The 17,500-nt window shown below is 34.3% G+C and overlaps 2 protein-coding genes across 2 annotated transcripts in view; one reads left to right on the top strand and one right to left on the bottom strand.

Annotated features, from left to right (window-relative positions):
* LOC125043874 (D-beta-hydroxybutyrate dehydrogenase, mitochondrial-like) overlaps positions 1 to 9,363 on the top strand; it is a 13,955-nt gene extending 4,592 nt beyond the window's left edge. Inside the window, exons 2-6 of the mRNA XM_047640223.1 lie at positions 4,988 to 5,387; positions 5,546 to 5,698; positions 7,673 to 7,825; positions 8,383 to 8,578; positions 8,869 to 9,363. Of these exons, the coding sequence (XP_047496179.1) occupies positions 5,060 to 5,387; positions 5,546 to 5,698; positions 7,673 to 7,825; positions 8,383 to 8,578; positions 8,869 to 9,031 (993 nt within the window). The 5' untranslated portion in view covers positions 4,988 to 5,059 and the 3' untranslated portion in view covers positions 9,032 to 9,363. The remainder of the gene's footprint in view (positions 1 to 4,987; positions 5,388 to 5,545; positions 5,699 to 7,672; positions 7,826 to 8,382; positions 8,579 to 8,868) is intronic.
* A 2,332-nt stretch (positions 9,364 to 11,695) lies between these two features.
* LOC125043663 lies at positions 11,696 to 12,073 on the bottom strand. Its single transcript, XM_047639898.1, has one exon. It carries the CDS (start codon positions 12,071 to 12,073, stop codon positions 11,696 to 11,698), a length of 378 nt encoding a protein of 125 aa, XP_047495854.1.
* Between the last annotated feature and the right edge of the window lie 5,427 nt (positions 12,074 to 17,500).

Raw genomic sequence — 17,500 nt, 5'->3', positions numbered from 1 at the left:
TTTCACTTTTGTTTTAAATGGGTTTTGGTTGGAGATATTTCTAAAATTGCACATTTCTTGCCCCGGTTTCTGCATTACATCTTTTGATATAAAATGGTAAACTAGTAGCGAAAATTAGTAACGAAAGTGAGTAACGAAAATGGAACTACGGTGGGGGAGGAGGGTGAGGTGAAGGGGATACTGAAACAAACACGAATAGATTGTATCAGGGTGGGGGGAGGAGGAAAAGAAAGACATAGGTTGGATCGATGAAGGACCAAATTTGAGATGAAGGAGAATGATCATTGACGTTGAAAATGGGAATAGGGAAATATGAAGAAAAATATGACAGAGATCGCTATCGTCATTACTCTTTTTGATGATTATCGCTATCATCTTGACTATGCCCTGCATCACCACCGTTATTATTCCATTATTATTATCTACTTTCTTAATTGAAAATACTGATAATAAAAGGAAATAAAAATGATAGCAACAGTCAGCCATTTGTCACGCTCATTCTTATTATCATTATCACCATCATTATTATTCAATACAATGATGACACAATACATAGAGCGAGATCAGAAGAATTGAAGTGATGGGTCTCCTAATAAACAACAACAAGATCCAAGCAACGATAATGCATGTAAGTAGAAATACCATGACAGAGGACAGTGGCAATGCATCTGCCTCTAGGTTGGAGTTCCTAGGATCCCACACAACACCCGAAGGAGATTTTAGCGTAAGTGAAATAGAGATCAGATGGATTATCCATGGCGACGCGTGTGGCAAGAGCGAGAGCGAGAGATTAAGTCTTGGGCGAAAAGCGAGTCTTGCCAAAGGTTTTGAACTGGAGTGTCGCCTTACATGCCTAAGAGAGAATGGTTGGGATGTTTGAAATGCGGCTGAGAAGAAGAGTGACGAGTGTGCTGGTTAGAAAGACGGACAAATATGTGGGTGATGAGAGAGCAGGTCGGAGTGCAAGAAGGAGGAGGGAATGTTGGTAGAAACAAGGATGAGAAAATAGAAAATGTGGACGCTGGAAATGAACAGGAGAGAGCCTGGTTCTGGCAACAGTCGAGGGGAAGGATGAATTACGAGGAAGAAAAAGGTTCAAATGGGTAGATGGTATCACTGAGAGGTCTAGAACCAGCAGGGAAACATACCCATGAGAGGGTGTCAATGAACCCTCAGACGGATAAGGACGCACTGAGCTCAGTTGATTTGACACTAGTATCGTCTATGAACACTAAAATCATATTAACAGTAACCTATTCATAATCCATACTCCCTTTTCAGTATCATGCTCTCCTCATTGTAATTACAGTTATATGAATACAAATATCTTTTATGTTATTTTCTGTTACGCTGTCATCGTGTACTATATCGATGTGGCATTACATCGACATTATATAATGCCGGTAATGGTGTCATTACTGCTGCTATTACCGTTATCCTAGCTCGACTATCTTTGTTGTTATCATTTGCGCTTCTTTATGCTGTTGCGTATTTATTTAAGCAGTACAAAAATCAAATGATAACAGCATAATATACAGTGTATATGTATATGTATGTGTGTGTGTGTGTGTGTGTGTGTGTGTGTGTGTGTGTGTGTGTGTGGACAGACAGATGGATAGATAGACAGAAAAATATATACATGTGTAAATACATAAACATTATATATATATATATATATATATATATATATATATACATATATGTATATATTATATATTTATATATAAATACTTACATACCTATACATATATATACATATGTATATGTATGTGTATATATATGTGTGTGTGTGTGTGTGTGTGTATATATATATATATATATATATATATATATGTGTGTGTGTGTGTATATATATATATATATGTGTATATATATATATATATATATATATATATACACACACACACATGCATCTCATATCGCATGTTTTCATATTCAACATAAAATATATTCAACTAAATTACTGCTGCCAATTTGTGAAGATCAATTCTAATACAAATGACGATATCAATACCTCGGTATCTCACCCACCAATTTTGACTTTTATTCAACGTGAGTAGCATAACTTACCGGTCTTAAGACTCGTGGGGTGGAGTGAATGTGTTCTTTGGCTGACAGTTTTAACCAATTTATTTTATTCTGTAACCTAATAACAATAGTCAGGCGGCATATTACAGTGGGTTTAATATTAGCAATAATAAATATCAGAAAATGACAGGAATATTCTTTTGCTAAATCAATTCAAAATCTGCGGTTTACTTTAACTTTATTTCTCTCTTTAGCTACTAATTATAACTCAATAATCATTATGTGATGAAAATAATCGTGAGACAGTCACTTCATTCCCAGGTATTTTTCGTTATTGCAAGGACAAAAAATCATCAATCCCTCCCTTCAACCTTTCACAATTTCCTTTTTCTACACTACTCTATTGTTCCTTTCACCATTCATTACTTTCCACAATCGGAATGGGAACCTAAGGCAAATTTAGCTGATACATCCATAAGCAAAATTAAATAATTGAATATTTCCTAACAACAATGGCTAACTCCAACATGGCGTGTTGGCGTCGCATCAATTTCTTCAACCTTTCTCTGTCTCCGCGTCCGAAATTAAAACAACTTGTCTGAATCATCACAATTTAATTCATATGGATTCAACAGCTATGATAATTCAGTTGTAAACAATTATAACCTTCAAATTTTAACACCCAGCACTTGTCTCAATAAAGGTGACGATATCTTTTTATAGATATCATAATTTACTCCAGGTGAATTTCGAAATTATAGTCTCATTTTCAATAAATCTGGTTTTGCATTATGTTTTTTCTACCATTTATGTGTATATATATTTATATATACGCGTGTATGTATGTGTATACATATATATACATATATATATATAAATGTATATTGAAAACAGATAAATAGATATGTTGTTGCCTCTTTTTCATCAACTATTATATATTATCTCCTCAGTGTCTGATATAATCTTTACAGTTCATACTAGTCATATTCCTCTCACAGATTTACTCTTCGAACTTGTATCAATTAGTTAAGATAAATGTGAGGAAAAGCTCACAACTTTTTAGAAAATATATACATTATTTATTAACTGAAAAAAATATTAGATAGCCAAAATGTAAAGCCAATCACATCAATTGATATGCCAATAATACGACATCTGAGTTCATTATAATCCAATACAATATTTTTACCATCTTGAATATCCATCTTTTAGTTTTAACAAATAGCTTGCCGCTTTACTCTAAATGTTAACATGTAAGCAACTACATAATATCAATTTAAGCAAGCTGTTATTAATTATGAAATTAGAGCAAACAATGTCAATGCCTGAAATGGATATAAGCAATAAGTAAAAGAATTCCTTTCTCCACATGCGATGATTCAAATCATAAAAATATTAATATACAAGTTGAATTACAGAAAATAGTGAAAAATTATATTTAGGCAAGATGAACTACTTATACCAAGCAATTTAATGTCCTTATACAATTACAAACTTAAACTTAAGATTATCTCCAATAATTATTGAGTACACTTCAAAAATGGACAGACAATATCTTATACTTAATCAGGCAATCATAATACTAAATTAATCTCGTTAAGCAGTAACTAAATCAAGCAAAATCTTATCCTAGAATATACTTAACTGATACATACATTATGCAAACACAAAATTATTCTTACGCTCCACTGGAAATTAATAATCTTCACTGTTAAATCACACTCCCGTAGAGCTGAGATCTCTTAAAAGTAATTCATTAATTCCTTAATTAATGAATTACTTATATATCCTTACACTTATAATTCAAATCTATATGTATTCAATTATATCATTCTTTAATCTTGTCAAGCAAATCTATAATTATTCCATTATATAATTCTTACTTCCAAAATCAACTTAATCAAATACAATTCTTGGTCCATTATATAGCCACACATAAATCATGAAACAATCCCTAATACTATTTAATCCACATTTTCCATAGCACATTCCCGGTCACTGTGTTCCCTCAAGATAAGGCACTAAATCACTTCAACCGGGCTTACCAAGATGTGCCACAAAAGTGACATGGCTACTGGATGCTACTCCGAAATCTAATCCGCCGTTTGTCTATCACTAACCATCTTTTATTCGCGATATGGGAGCCCATCCGGCCACACCCTTAACTGTTATCATGAATATAATATAATTTCTTTTCACTAATTTGAAAGATACCTGTGTCAGGATTTTCCTGTGTCCCAGCAATTTTTCAACACTGTATTTATCACTTTAAACTTTTCTACCTGCCAGAAAATGTTCTTTTCTTGTTCCCAGACTTTTTTGCTTCTGTTAGTCCGTCACGTGGTGTCACTTTGTCACTTTGACGTCATGGTGCGCCTCTATTTTTTGTATCTGCGTCTTGTCCTGTTGACCACATTTTTTGTTTGGAGTCCGCTCGAATCCTCGCAATGTTATTATATGTTTGATGTCTCGTCCCGGCTTGTTTGTTTCACCCGTTCATGTAGCATCCGCTTTGCCCTCGCGTTGTTCACTTGATAATGCCTTCGTGTATCTACGACAGATATTTATATATCTATGTACAGTACATATATATATATATATATATATATATATATATATATATGTGTGTGTGTGTGTGTGTGTGTATGTGTGTGTGTGTGTGTGTGTGTGTGTGTGTGTGTGTGTGTGTGTGTGTGTGTGTGTGTGTGTGTACAAATAAATAAATAAATAAATAAATAAATAAATAAATAAATAAATAAATAAATAAATAAATAAATAAATAAATAAATATATGTATGTATGTATGTGTGTGTATGTGTAAATATATATACATAGACATATGTACATATTTATTCATGTATATTTCTATATATGTATATATATATATATATATATATATAAATCAGAAAACTTAATGTTTTATGTTTTTCATGGAATCATGCGTTTTTTACATGGGCAGATTTACTCACCTGGAACCCGCTGACCTTCAGGCGTAGTTTGCACGTGCTGGAGGGCGCGGGCGGTCGGAATCATGTGGTCATGGGCGGTCTGGGGCAGCCTCTTGGTCGCCGTCGCCGCCTCCGTGGCCGCTCGCAGGAGGTCTCGGCCAGATCGAGAGATTCGGCCGGACGGGCACGTCGTGCTGATCACCGGCTGCGACAGTGGGATCGGGTACGCCCTGGCTCTGCGGGCGCGGGCGTGGGGCTTCACTGTAATCGCCACTTGCCTCTCCACCCTCTCAGTCCCCGCGCAACAGCTTCAAGACGCGGGCGTGATCGTCGTGCACCTCGACCTTCGCCGAATGGAGGGCGTCGAGAACCTGAAGAAAACTGTCGCACGCCTTCAGGAGGAGCGTAAGAGTGAGTACATTTCCTCTGATGGAGTAAGGGACATTCGAATCAGGTGAAAAGGACTGGTTATGCCCACACCGCACGGGAATCGAACTTAACAAAAAAAAAAAATAATAATACAAAAAAAAAATAGATAAATAAAAATAATCTATATCTTCCCTTCCCAGAGCTCTGGTGTCTGATAAACAATGCTGGAGTTCTGACCTACGCGCATTGTGAGTGGCAGACGACTCCCATGGTGACTAGCCAGGTACTTGTCAACTTAACCGGGGCCATTCTGCTAACTCGCGACCTTCTGCCTGTCCTCAGAAGGAACAAAGGTAAGGCTCGAGTTCATGTCATTGCCCGGGTCCGTGGCGGAAGCTCGGACTTGTGAAACAGGACCGTGGAACAGTCTCGTGAAACCGCATCACCATTTGGGATAACCCAGTCGAATTGCTGGAAGGCTCATTATTATTATCATTCTTATTACCATTATCATTAGCGTTATTATCATCATCATTAGTATTAACAGTTATAGTAGTTGTATCATTATTATTGGTAGTAGCAGTAGTATCATCATTATCATCATATATCATCATTATTATTGTTGTTATCGTTATTATCATTATTATTATTGTTATTATTATTATTATTATTGTTATTATTATTATTATTACCATTATCATTATTATTTTCTTATATTTTGTCTATCATTATTATTATTACCACTATTGTTGTTATCATTATTATTATCATTACTGTTATTATTGTTATTATTGTCTCATATTATTACTACGGTCATTATCATTATGATTATTATCATAATCCTCATTTTCTTTACTGCTATTATTATTGTTATTGTCATCATCATTATTATGCTTGTTGTTGTTGTTATTATCATTTTCATTACTGTTATCATAATTATCTATTATTATTGTTATTATTATTATTATTATTATTATCATTACTGTTATCATTATCATCATTATTATTTTCATTATTATTATTATAATTATCGTTATTATCATTAATACTACTACTATTGTTATCATTTTGTTATCATCATCATTATCATCATCATCATCACCATTATTTTCAACATCATTATCATTTTTATTTTCATTATTAACATCATCATCACCTTTTCCCATCTCGTTTCCAAAGATAGTTCCATCACCATCATCTTTATTTTTTTCATTATTATTATTACTATTGTCATTATTATTATTATTATTATCATTATTATTATCGTTTTTATCATTGTTATTATCATTATTATCATTATTATTATTACTACTATTATTATTATTATTATTATTATTATTATTATTATTATTATCATTATTATTTCCCACCACCATACACACACAAGAAAAACATGCAAACAAAAATCCAAAATAAAAACAGAGAGGGAATAGAACAGTGTCACCAAAGCGAGCGACATAGAGAGAGGAGAGAGAAAAAAAAAAATCCGCTACATTGCTCTTGTCCTGATGCGTGGGTCGGCCATTTTTCCGCTTACGCAAACAAAGCTAATTGTTCTTGCCGCTAGATATTAGCGAACATTACTTGGGAACAAATTGTAGCCTATTAGCGGTAATAGGATTATTTTCTTGGGCTAATTGGTTTCGTAGATTTCGACTTTGGAATATGAACCTCTAAAAGGGTTTTGTTCTCCGAGATCATTATCATTATTAATATTATTGTTATTGTTATTATTATTGTTGTTAGTGTCATTATTATTATTATCATTATTATCATAAGTAATTGTAGTAGGATTGTTATCATTGTTATTATTAATTTTATTACTGTTGATGTTATTTATTTATTTATTAATATCATTTATATCTTTACCATTATTGTTATTAATATTGCTGCTATTTTTATCATTATTAATATTGTTATCCTCTTTATCATTATTATTATTATTATCATTTTTATTAGTGTTATTGTTATTATCATTATTATTATTATCATTATTATTATTACCATTAATATTACTGTCATCATTATTATTATTGATATTATCATTACCATTATTATTAGTGATATTATTACTGTTATTGCTATTTTATCATTATCATTATTATTATTATTATTATTATTAGCATTATTTTACTATTATTGTTGCTTTATTAATTATGATAATAATATTATTACTATTATCATTATCATTACCATTATTATTATTCACATTTCTTTAGTAGTAGTAGTGATAGTAGTAGTAGTAGTAGTACTATCATTACTATAATCATTATTATTAATGGTAGTAGCAATATCATCACTATTACCTTTAATTGGCATTGCTACAGGTCGTGTGGTGAACGTCTCCTCGCCCTCCGGCCAGATGGCGTCGCCCTTTATGAGTGTCTACTGCGCCAGCAAGTGGGGCCTGGAGGGCTACAGCCAGGCCCTTCGTCGGGAGGTGGCGCCCTTTGGAGTCTCCGTCGTTGTGGTCCGCCCTTGTGAGCTAGTCGATGTGTGAATACGCTTGCTGAAGTCGAGGGCCTTTTCTTTAGGATATTGTTTTGTTTTCTTGTTTTGGGGCTGTTGTGTGTTTGTTTGTTTGTGTGTTTGTGTTTCTTTCTTGCTTTGTGGGAGGAGGCAATTTTGTAGTTGTATGTAAGGGGAACACCTGGTCTTTATGTAATATTTTTTTAAGGTTTAAGGTTTATAAATATACTAATTCTTGAAGGATGTGAGTGAGTGAGTGTGTATTTCTACATGTGTACGTAATAGGCATTTGTGTGCGTTCGCATGTGCGTGTCTTGCTGCATGCGCTTGTGCTTAGCATCTGAAATTAGTTAATTTAGTTACGTTTGTGCACGCTTCTGAGTTTCAAGGTCCTTTTTAGGTGACAAACTAGCTTGTTAGAACAAAGGCATCAAGTCTCGTCCTATGGCTGTGCATGGTTTGTTTTATTTTTCATTTAAAAATGAAAAAAAAATATATATATAGAAATACAGTGACAGAATAGATATAATAAACTCCTAAAGTATACGACTAACTTTCCCTTACACAGGCAACCTACCCAACCGCACGGGCATCTTGGTGGCCAACGCGGACCAGCTCCTCACCATGATGGCGGAGGCAGCGCCCGAGACCCGCGAGGACTACGGCCCAATGATCGAGCGGATGCAGAGGACCTTCCAGCAGTGCTTCGAGGACGTGGCCGAGGTGCAGGATCTCCGCGACGACCACCTGATGCAGTGCTTTAGGTGAGGCAAGAGGCAGGTACCGTTCAAGGAGGAGGAAAGTTGCATGTTTGTGGTGTGCATTCTGACCTCAATCAAGAGGTTTAAATATCTTCTCATTCTGGACGTTGTAACTTTTAAACAGTCAAAATAAAAAGGAAATAGATAAGGATTCATTAAAAGGCTGTACCGACTGTTCTAAAATCAAACATCATCATCATTTTCATTTAATAAACGATAAGAATACAAAGAGACCCCAGCGTATTTATTTCCCCGCTGTTCAATCACGCAATCATGAGCCCGTTTTCCCCCAGATACGCCATGATGCAGGAACGGCCCGAGGCTGTATATTCAGCAGCGCCCTTCGTCGTGAGGTTCGCCCTGTCGCTGTTCCAAATCATTCCTACAGCTTGGTTGGACGCCATCGTCAGCAGAGACCTCCATAACTCTGTACTGAGTCTCGCCGCGAACAAGTAACCGGGGGCTTCCAGGCCTCGCGTGCTATTCCGTTTTAGTCGTGTGCATACCCATACACACATAAACTGCATAAATAAATGCTAATATATGTGTGTGTGTGTGTGTGTGTGTGTGTGTGTGTGTGTGTGTGTGTGTGTGTGTGTGTGTGTGTGTGCTGTCCTAATCTGATCTTTCGCGCCAAGTTTTTCATTCAAACTGAGTTTCCTGCATTTCAAGATCCCTTTCAAGACGACGTACAAGTTACCTAGAAGAAAGGTTTCAATCTGCGTGCAAAGAGAAATACCCGAGGCTCTGTTTCTAAGCAGTGTAGAGTTGTTGTTTATCTATACTTTGCTAAAATCTTCAAATTCTTTTAAATATCGTGGGTTTCTCTCTCTCTCTCTTTTTAGAATAGTGTCTTTATGTATTGTGATATGATATAAATAACATAATAAATATGATATAACTATAAAGTATATAACTAGCTTTCCTTCTCATGAAACGAATAATTAATAGTGTGTTTGATAATAATGAACATAATAAAGGTAAAGGCCATTGATGATCATGATAAGAAAATTGATCAAAGCAAGGAAAACAAACCGCAATAAAACACAATATTGATAATAATGGCAACACTATTTGAAAATACACTCAGATCCCAAGAAGTACATATGTCTACTAATTTTTTTTTTTTTTTTTTTTTTTTTTTTTTTTTTTTTTTTTTTTTTTTTTTAACGAGAAATTTAGGTTATTAGCTGAACTATTTCCTGACGTGCAGTTCACAAACTGTAAATGATTGGTACTAAGGTCATATTCAAACTTCTTATATATATGTATATAAATATATATATATATATTTTCCCCTTTCTTTTTTTCTTTTCTATTCTTATTTTCTTTCTTTTTTATTTTCCTTTCTTTCTTTCTTTCTTTCTTTCTTTTATTTTGTTTCTTTCTTTCCTTTCTTCCTTTTTTTTCTTTCTTTCTTTCTTTTTTTTCCTTTCTTACTTTCTTTCTTTTTCTTTTCTTTTCTTTTCTTTTCTTTTCTTTCTTTCTTTTCTTCTTTTCTTTTCTTTCTTTCTTTTCTTCTTTTCTTTTCTTACTCTCTTTCCTCTCTTTCTTGTTTTACCACAACCCATCGGTCACTTTCTGCATAATATTGACAAACCAGCCAATTAACCAATACACTAAAAAACAATATAAATTTCCTATAAAAGCACATATAAAATCAATTAATGAATAAAAAACTCAAAAATATCCAACCAGATGATCAGCAAGTTAATTATCAACTACAGCTTTTATCCATTCTGTCAAAAAATAATATACTCAAATAAAATAATACAACAAAATGCAATATACAAAACAGATCTGCATATGAGTCCACGAACCGCAGCTGTTAGCCTTCGTGCAAAAAAACTTAATCAATTTGCAAACAAAAGCTTGAACTCTTTATCTATCTTAAATTTCTAGTTATTATAATTCTTTGCCGTCGATCGCGATATCTTCGTATCTATCGTGGATCACCGTCCAAATCTAGCTGTAAATTTTCAGTACGATCTGTCATTAAATTTCTTTGCATAATTGCGCTGACAAAATAATTGACCTGAGAATAAATGATAATGATGATAATAATAATAATAATGATAATGATAATAATAATGATAATAATAACAATAATAATAATAATAATAATAATAATAATAATAATAATAATAATAATGACAATAATAGTAATAATAATAATGATATTAATAATAATAATAATAATAATAATATAATAATAATGATAATAATAATGATAACAATAATATTAATAGTTATAATGAGATGATGAGGATGATGATAATAATGATCATGATCATGATTGTGATTGGGATGATAATGATAGTGATATTGCTAATGTTGATGATGATGATGATAATAATAATGGTGATAATAATGATAATAATACTAATGATAATAATAATAATAATAATAATAATAATAATAATCATAATATTGAGATGAATTATAATGATGATGATGATGGTGATACTGATGATGATAATGAATAAGTATATTAGGAATGGTAATGATAATGATAATAGATATTATAACAGCAATAATAATGATAATAACAATACAAATTATAATCTTAATAATAAATATAATATTAACGACAATATGATAAAATGATAAAGACAGTGATGATTATATTAAAAGATGATAATAAATTGATAATAATGATGATGATAATGATTATGAAAATAATAAAGATGATAAGGATAATAATAATGATAATGATGATAATAATAATGACGATGATGATGATGAAAATTATGATAAGAATGGTAATAATAATAATAATAATAATAATAATAATAATTATTATTATTATTATTATTATTATTATTATTATTATTATTATACTGATAACAATGACAATAATAATGATAATAATAATTGTAATAATAGTAATAATAATAATAACAAAAAAAAAACAATAATGATAATGATGATAGTAATAATACCAGTAATAATAATAATAATAATAATAATAATAATAATAATAATAACAATAATAATATTAACTTCTAGCTTTTCCCACTAGCTTTTCTTGTGGGGTCACTGCGGCGGTCCTCATTCTCCAGGTACTTCGGTTCGGGTATCTTCCTCCTTTGCTCCCATCGAATCCAGGTCTCTCCTCACTCAGTCCATCCATCTCAGCTTCGGTCTACCACGCTTTCTCCTTCCTGGCAGCCTCATATCCATCACCCTCCTGCACACATAGACTTCATCTCTCCTCTTGACATGGCCAAACCACCTCAGGCGACTCTCCTTGCACCTTACCCCAATACTAACAATTTCCATTCGTTCTTTTATGTATTCATTTCTCACGTGATCTTTCAAAGTATGCCCAAGGGCCCATCTGCACATTTTCATTTCTGCCACTTCTAGTCTCTTTGTATCACGGATGCTCAGTGGAACGGTTTCCATACCATACATCATTGCTGGTTGCACCACCGTTCGGCGTATCTTCCCTTTCACTCTTGGTGGTACTTTTCTGTCACAAAGGACCCCAGACATCTTCTTCCAGTTATTCCAACCACATTGGATTCTACGAGTCACTTTGACTCCCCCCCCCCCCCCCCCCACCTGATTGTATCGTGCTCCCTAGATATTTAAAGTTGTCAGTCACAGGCAGTTGACTATCTTGCAGATTCACACTTCCCAAGGATAACCCACTCAAGCACATATACTCCATCTTTGATCTTGATATTTTCATTCCTCTTTCTTCCAGAGTGTCTCTCCACTGTTCCAGATTATTCTCTAGAACCCCCTTTTCTCTAGCTTCCATTCTCCTTCCTGCAGTTAGGGAGTCCATAATAATGGCAAACAGGAATGGGCTCAGAGCAGATCCTTGGTGCAATCCAACTTCTATTGGGAAAGCTTCTGAGGTTCCAACACCTTATCTCTGTCATACATCTCTCAAACATATCGGCAACCACTCTAATGTACTTTTCTGGTACTCTTTTTTCCCGCATACACCAGTAGAGCTCCTCTCTGGGTACTCTGTCATAGGCTTTCTCTAGGTCTATGAACACTCCGTGCAGGTCTTCCTCGCATTCAACGAACTTCTAAGGTTTCCATGTCGTCATATAACCTTTGATAGGCCTTTGCTTTTGCTCTCGCTACAGACCTCTTAATGATAACAATAATAATAATAATGATAATAACAGTATTATTATTAGTATCATTATTATCATTATAATATTAATGATAATAATAATGATGTTATTGATAGCAATAATACTAATGATGATAATAATGATAATAATAATAATGATGATAATAATAACAATAATAATAATATTAGTAATAATAATAATAATAATAATGATGATGATGATGATAATAATAATAGAGAAATTAATAGAACTAATGATAATAATAATGATAATGATATTAATAATGATAATGATATTAATAATGATAATAATAATGATAATGATATTAATAATGATAATGATATTAATAATGACAATAATAATGATAATGATATTAATAATGATAATAATAATGATAACAATAATTATGATACCAGTAATAGTAGTAATAATGATACTGATGATAATAATAATATCAATAATAATAATAATGATGATGATAATAATAATAATAACAATAAGAGGAAGAACAGCACCAGCAATAGTAATAATATTAAAAATGATGATTACAATAATGATAATATTAATAATAATAATAATAATAATAATAATAATAGTAATAATAATAATAATAACAACAATAACAATAATGATAGTAAAAATGATATAGATAATGATAATCATGGTAATAAAAGTAATAAGGATTATAATGATAATAATGATAAAGATACCAACAATGATAATGATAACAGAAATAATAATATTGATAATAATAATAATAATAAAGACAGAGTAATAGTAATAATAATAATCATAATAATAATAATAATATTAAAAGTAATAGTAAGGATGATGATAATAATAGTAGTAGTAATGATAAAAAATCGAGTCCTGCATGTCTGCGGCCTCTCTCGCCCTGTCTGACGAAGCAGCGGCTACCCCTCAAGGCAGGTGCTGGCTTCCCCCGATGGACTGGCAGAGTGAAAGCAATGCGGACACCTGCGCTCGCTCAAGTGGGGCTCACGTCAGGAAGGCAGCTGCTGGGGTGTGCAATTATACTCTCTGACCTTGCTTGTTTATTTGTGTGTATAGAGAGAGAGAGAAAGAGAAAGAGAAAGAGAAAGAGAAAGAGAAAGAGAAAGAGAAAGAGAAAGAGAGAGAGAGAGAGAAAGAGAAAGAGAAAGAGAGAGAGAGAGAGAGAGAGAGAGAGAGAGAGAGAGAGAGAGAGAGAGAGAGAGAGAGAGAGAGAGAGAGATAAAGAGAAAGAGAAGAGTGTGCAAAAGGCTATAATAAAGGACGCCTTAAACATTGGTTATGCAGGGGTAGACATAGCGGTATGATGGCTTTAATCCTTTATTTATGAAAAGAACAGCATAGATATGGTAACATACGAGACGTGTTTTGGGTAAGTGCCGCGTGCGGGGGTCGCGGCGCCGACCAGCCCTGTGGGGCGGAAGGCTGATGAGAATGACCGGAGCCCACGGGTGCTGAGGCACGTCTGCCGAGGTCAAACAAGGTCGGATAACTCGTCAGCTACTCCTCGCTGAACGATGGTTCTTTCCTGGACCTCGAGCCACGTGGCAAGCAGCCACGCGGTCTATGGCTAAGGTCATACACAAATCGTGGTGAGAGTGAGAGTGACCTCACACAGAGCGGAAATGTATGCCAAACACAGAGATTAACGTTCATTTTAACAAAATGCAATAAACTAGCTATAGAATTAATACAAAAATATTTCAACTACCACATTGAATTCAACATTTACTGATATGCGACAGAATGACGCATTAATGAACGGTGACGTGAAAAATATTCGCAAGCTTTTTCGCAAAATACCGTACTATGCGAAAAAACGAGCTGGGGAAATTTATAAGAAAAAAAAAACACTATGCTGCGAATCTGTGACGGGCGCTCGTGGCATGCCCTATGGGTATCTATCACGAATCACACGATCGTTGGGATTTACCAAAACATGCCAGCGACGTCTAGGGGGTGAGTAGGGTGTGATTAATAAGTGAATAAAGATTCTAGCTTAAACCCTAGTCCTACATTCATTAACGGACGTAATTGTGCGTCACACCGGCTTAAAAGTTGCCGAACGTACGAATAACTTATACTTATACCTGTACCTACAAACGTTACGTCGGAGCGTAGATCTATTAGGCATATATGCAACCCCGGGTTAATCAGGCATCCCTGTGCACTATGATATGGGGAAGATACTAATGCTATACTCAAAATAATAAATGTATATAAGATCGCGTTACAAGCTCTGTTCTAGCGCCGATAGAACGTGTCACCACTTAATAAATGAATGATATTCATGTTGGTTGACTACATACCGTGATCACACAGTAATGCGATCTAAGAACATGAAAAGTGAGAGCGTGCCATTTGCTGTCAATTAGCACTTTACCCAACAAAACAATCCTGAGAGTGGCATACGGCTTAACACATTTATGGGAGAGATAGGGAAAAGAAACGAAAAGGCCCAAAACGTGTACTCTCGTGGTTTTGAAGACATGTCGATTGTAGTAACGATGGTCGAGCGAATTTCGGAGACTGTGTGTCCATGTTGTGAGCCAAAAGGACGCAACGACCACCCTGCTACCAGAATGTAAAAGGCTTATATGGTGAACAGCAGCGATCGTAAGTACGGCTCACAACACAAGTTATGGTTACCACGCAGACGAGTCTTGGGTAAGTGCCGAGGTGCGGGGGGGGGCGCGGCGCCGACCAGCCCTGTGGGGGCAGAAGGCTGGTGAGAATGACCTGAGCCCGCGGGTGCTGAGGCACGTCTGCCGAGGTCAAATAAGGTCAGATAAATTGTCAGCTACTCCTCGCTGAACGATGGTTCTTTCCTGGACCTCGAGCCACGCGGTCTGTGGCTAATGTCATACACAAACCGTGGTTATGTACACGGTAGAGAGAGAGAGAGAGAGAGAGAGAGAGAGAGAGAGAGAGAGAGAGAGAGAGAGAGAGAGAGAGAGAGAGAGAGAGAGAGAGAGAGAGAGAGAGATGAGAAGAGAACCACAGACCAGTAATATTTACACAGCAAGCGGCCTCATTTTCGTCTTTTCAAGTTTAAAATCTATATATATATACATGTATACACCACATTAACATAACATTTAATACACGAGCTGTTCCCTTCTGCTCCCTCCTTTATCCTCAGTTCCTCATCCCATCCTTTTACTGCTTCCTTCTCTTTTTCTTTTGATTTTCTCTATATTCCTACCTCTTTCTTTTTTCCCTTTTCTCGCATTCATCTCTTTCTTTCTTTTTTTTTTCCTTTTCGTGTTACTCTCCATTAATCCTTCCTTCTCCGTTCCTCTCAATTTCTTCTCTTCTTCCTCTTTTCCTCTCTCTTTTATTCTCCAGTCTTCCCTTTCCTCCCATTCCTCTCTTCCTTTTCCTTTCCTTTTTTGTTCCATTCTCCATTCCTCTCCTTCCTTTTCCGTTCCTCCCATTTCCCTCATCCTTCATTTTTCCTCTTTGTTTTACTCTCCATTCGTCCCTTCCTCTTCCTTTCCTCCCAATTTTGTCCACCCTTCTCTTCTTCTCTTTGTTTTTCTCTCCATTCCCCCTTGCCTTCCTCTCTCCTCCCATTCTTCTCTCCCATCTCTTCCCTTCCTCTCCTCTCTCCCCGTCTTTTATATCGCTTCCCCATTCACTCCCATGTTGTTTCGCTTATTCTCTTTGATTTATTCATTTTTATCTATTTATTATAGTTTTGTTTATTTCTTTCGTTTATATTTCATATTTCTCCTGCTGAAATAAAATCTGTATGGCTTTCCCATTCAGTATGAAGCAATTCACTATCAATTTATCAAAAGACAAGTTTGGTGTTTAATAAAAAGAAGGGAAAAAGAAAGAAAGAAAGAAAAAAATAGTTTTTGAAGCACTCGTAACGCAGAAAATATGCTTCTCTCTAGGAATCTTGCACGAGCAGGTACTCGGGTTTAAAAATAGTACTCGTGGGTATATATTTCTGAAACCTCAACGTGCGCAGGAAACAGGAAACAAGCAATAGACTTTTAAGATATCGTCTCATGGTCCATATGTACAAATTACGTATGCACTGTGAGAATAATTATAAAAGATACAGAAACGATTTTTTCTCTAAAAAAGAATTCGGGTACATTTTTTTTTTTTTTTTTTTTTTTTTTGTAATTGTGTCTGGGACCCTTTCTGATTTGCCATGTTAAAACCTACATTTTCACATCATTCATAATGAAATCACAATTTTTCTTGGCTTTTTTTTTGTGAAAATCTGTCTCTACTGTTGGAGTTGGAGAAATTACTAATATAACGTTAATCATTTCCGATGTGTAATTATACTATAATCTATATGGCAACATCGAGAAAACGCGAACAAGGTAATTTAAGAATAAGACAAAAATTATACAGATGGTTAAAAAAAAACGATTGCATGGTAATGACAAATCATTAATGAAGTATTCAAACATTTTACATCTAAATAAAATAAACTTTTCAAATATTTGGTATCTGTATTTCGATCGGCAGTGAAAGTTCATTGAAAAAACAACAATTATTAGGAAAAAAAGTGTATATATATATATATATATATATATATATATATATATATATATATATATATATACATATATATATAGCCTATAGATTTCATGGCAATAAAAATCTTTGGTAGATCAGGGCACATAACCCATGCCTGCAATAGTACAGATCACTTTGAATGAAATTAGGGCTAAAGAAAGCTTTAAAGGACAGAGAAAAAAAAAAAACCTGAAAACTGTACGTGTTTTAACCCCTTCCCCCCTGAATACATAAATAGATAAAAACAGAAAACTGTAAGTGTTTTACC

Source organism: Penaeus chinensis, chromosome 34 (assembly GCF_019202785.1).
Source record: "Penaeus chinensis breed Huanghai No. 1 chromosome 34, ASM1920278v2, whole genome shotgun sequence".
Lineage (NCBI taxonomy): Eukaryota > Metazoa > Arthropoda > Malacostraca > Decapoda > Penaeidae > Penaeus > Penaeus chinensis.
The sequence above is the reverse complement of the archived record's forward strand: the minus strand, read 5'-3'. Positions and strand labels throughout refer to the sequence as shown.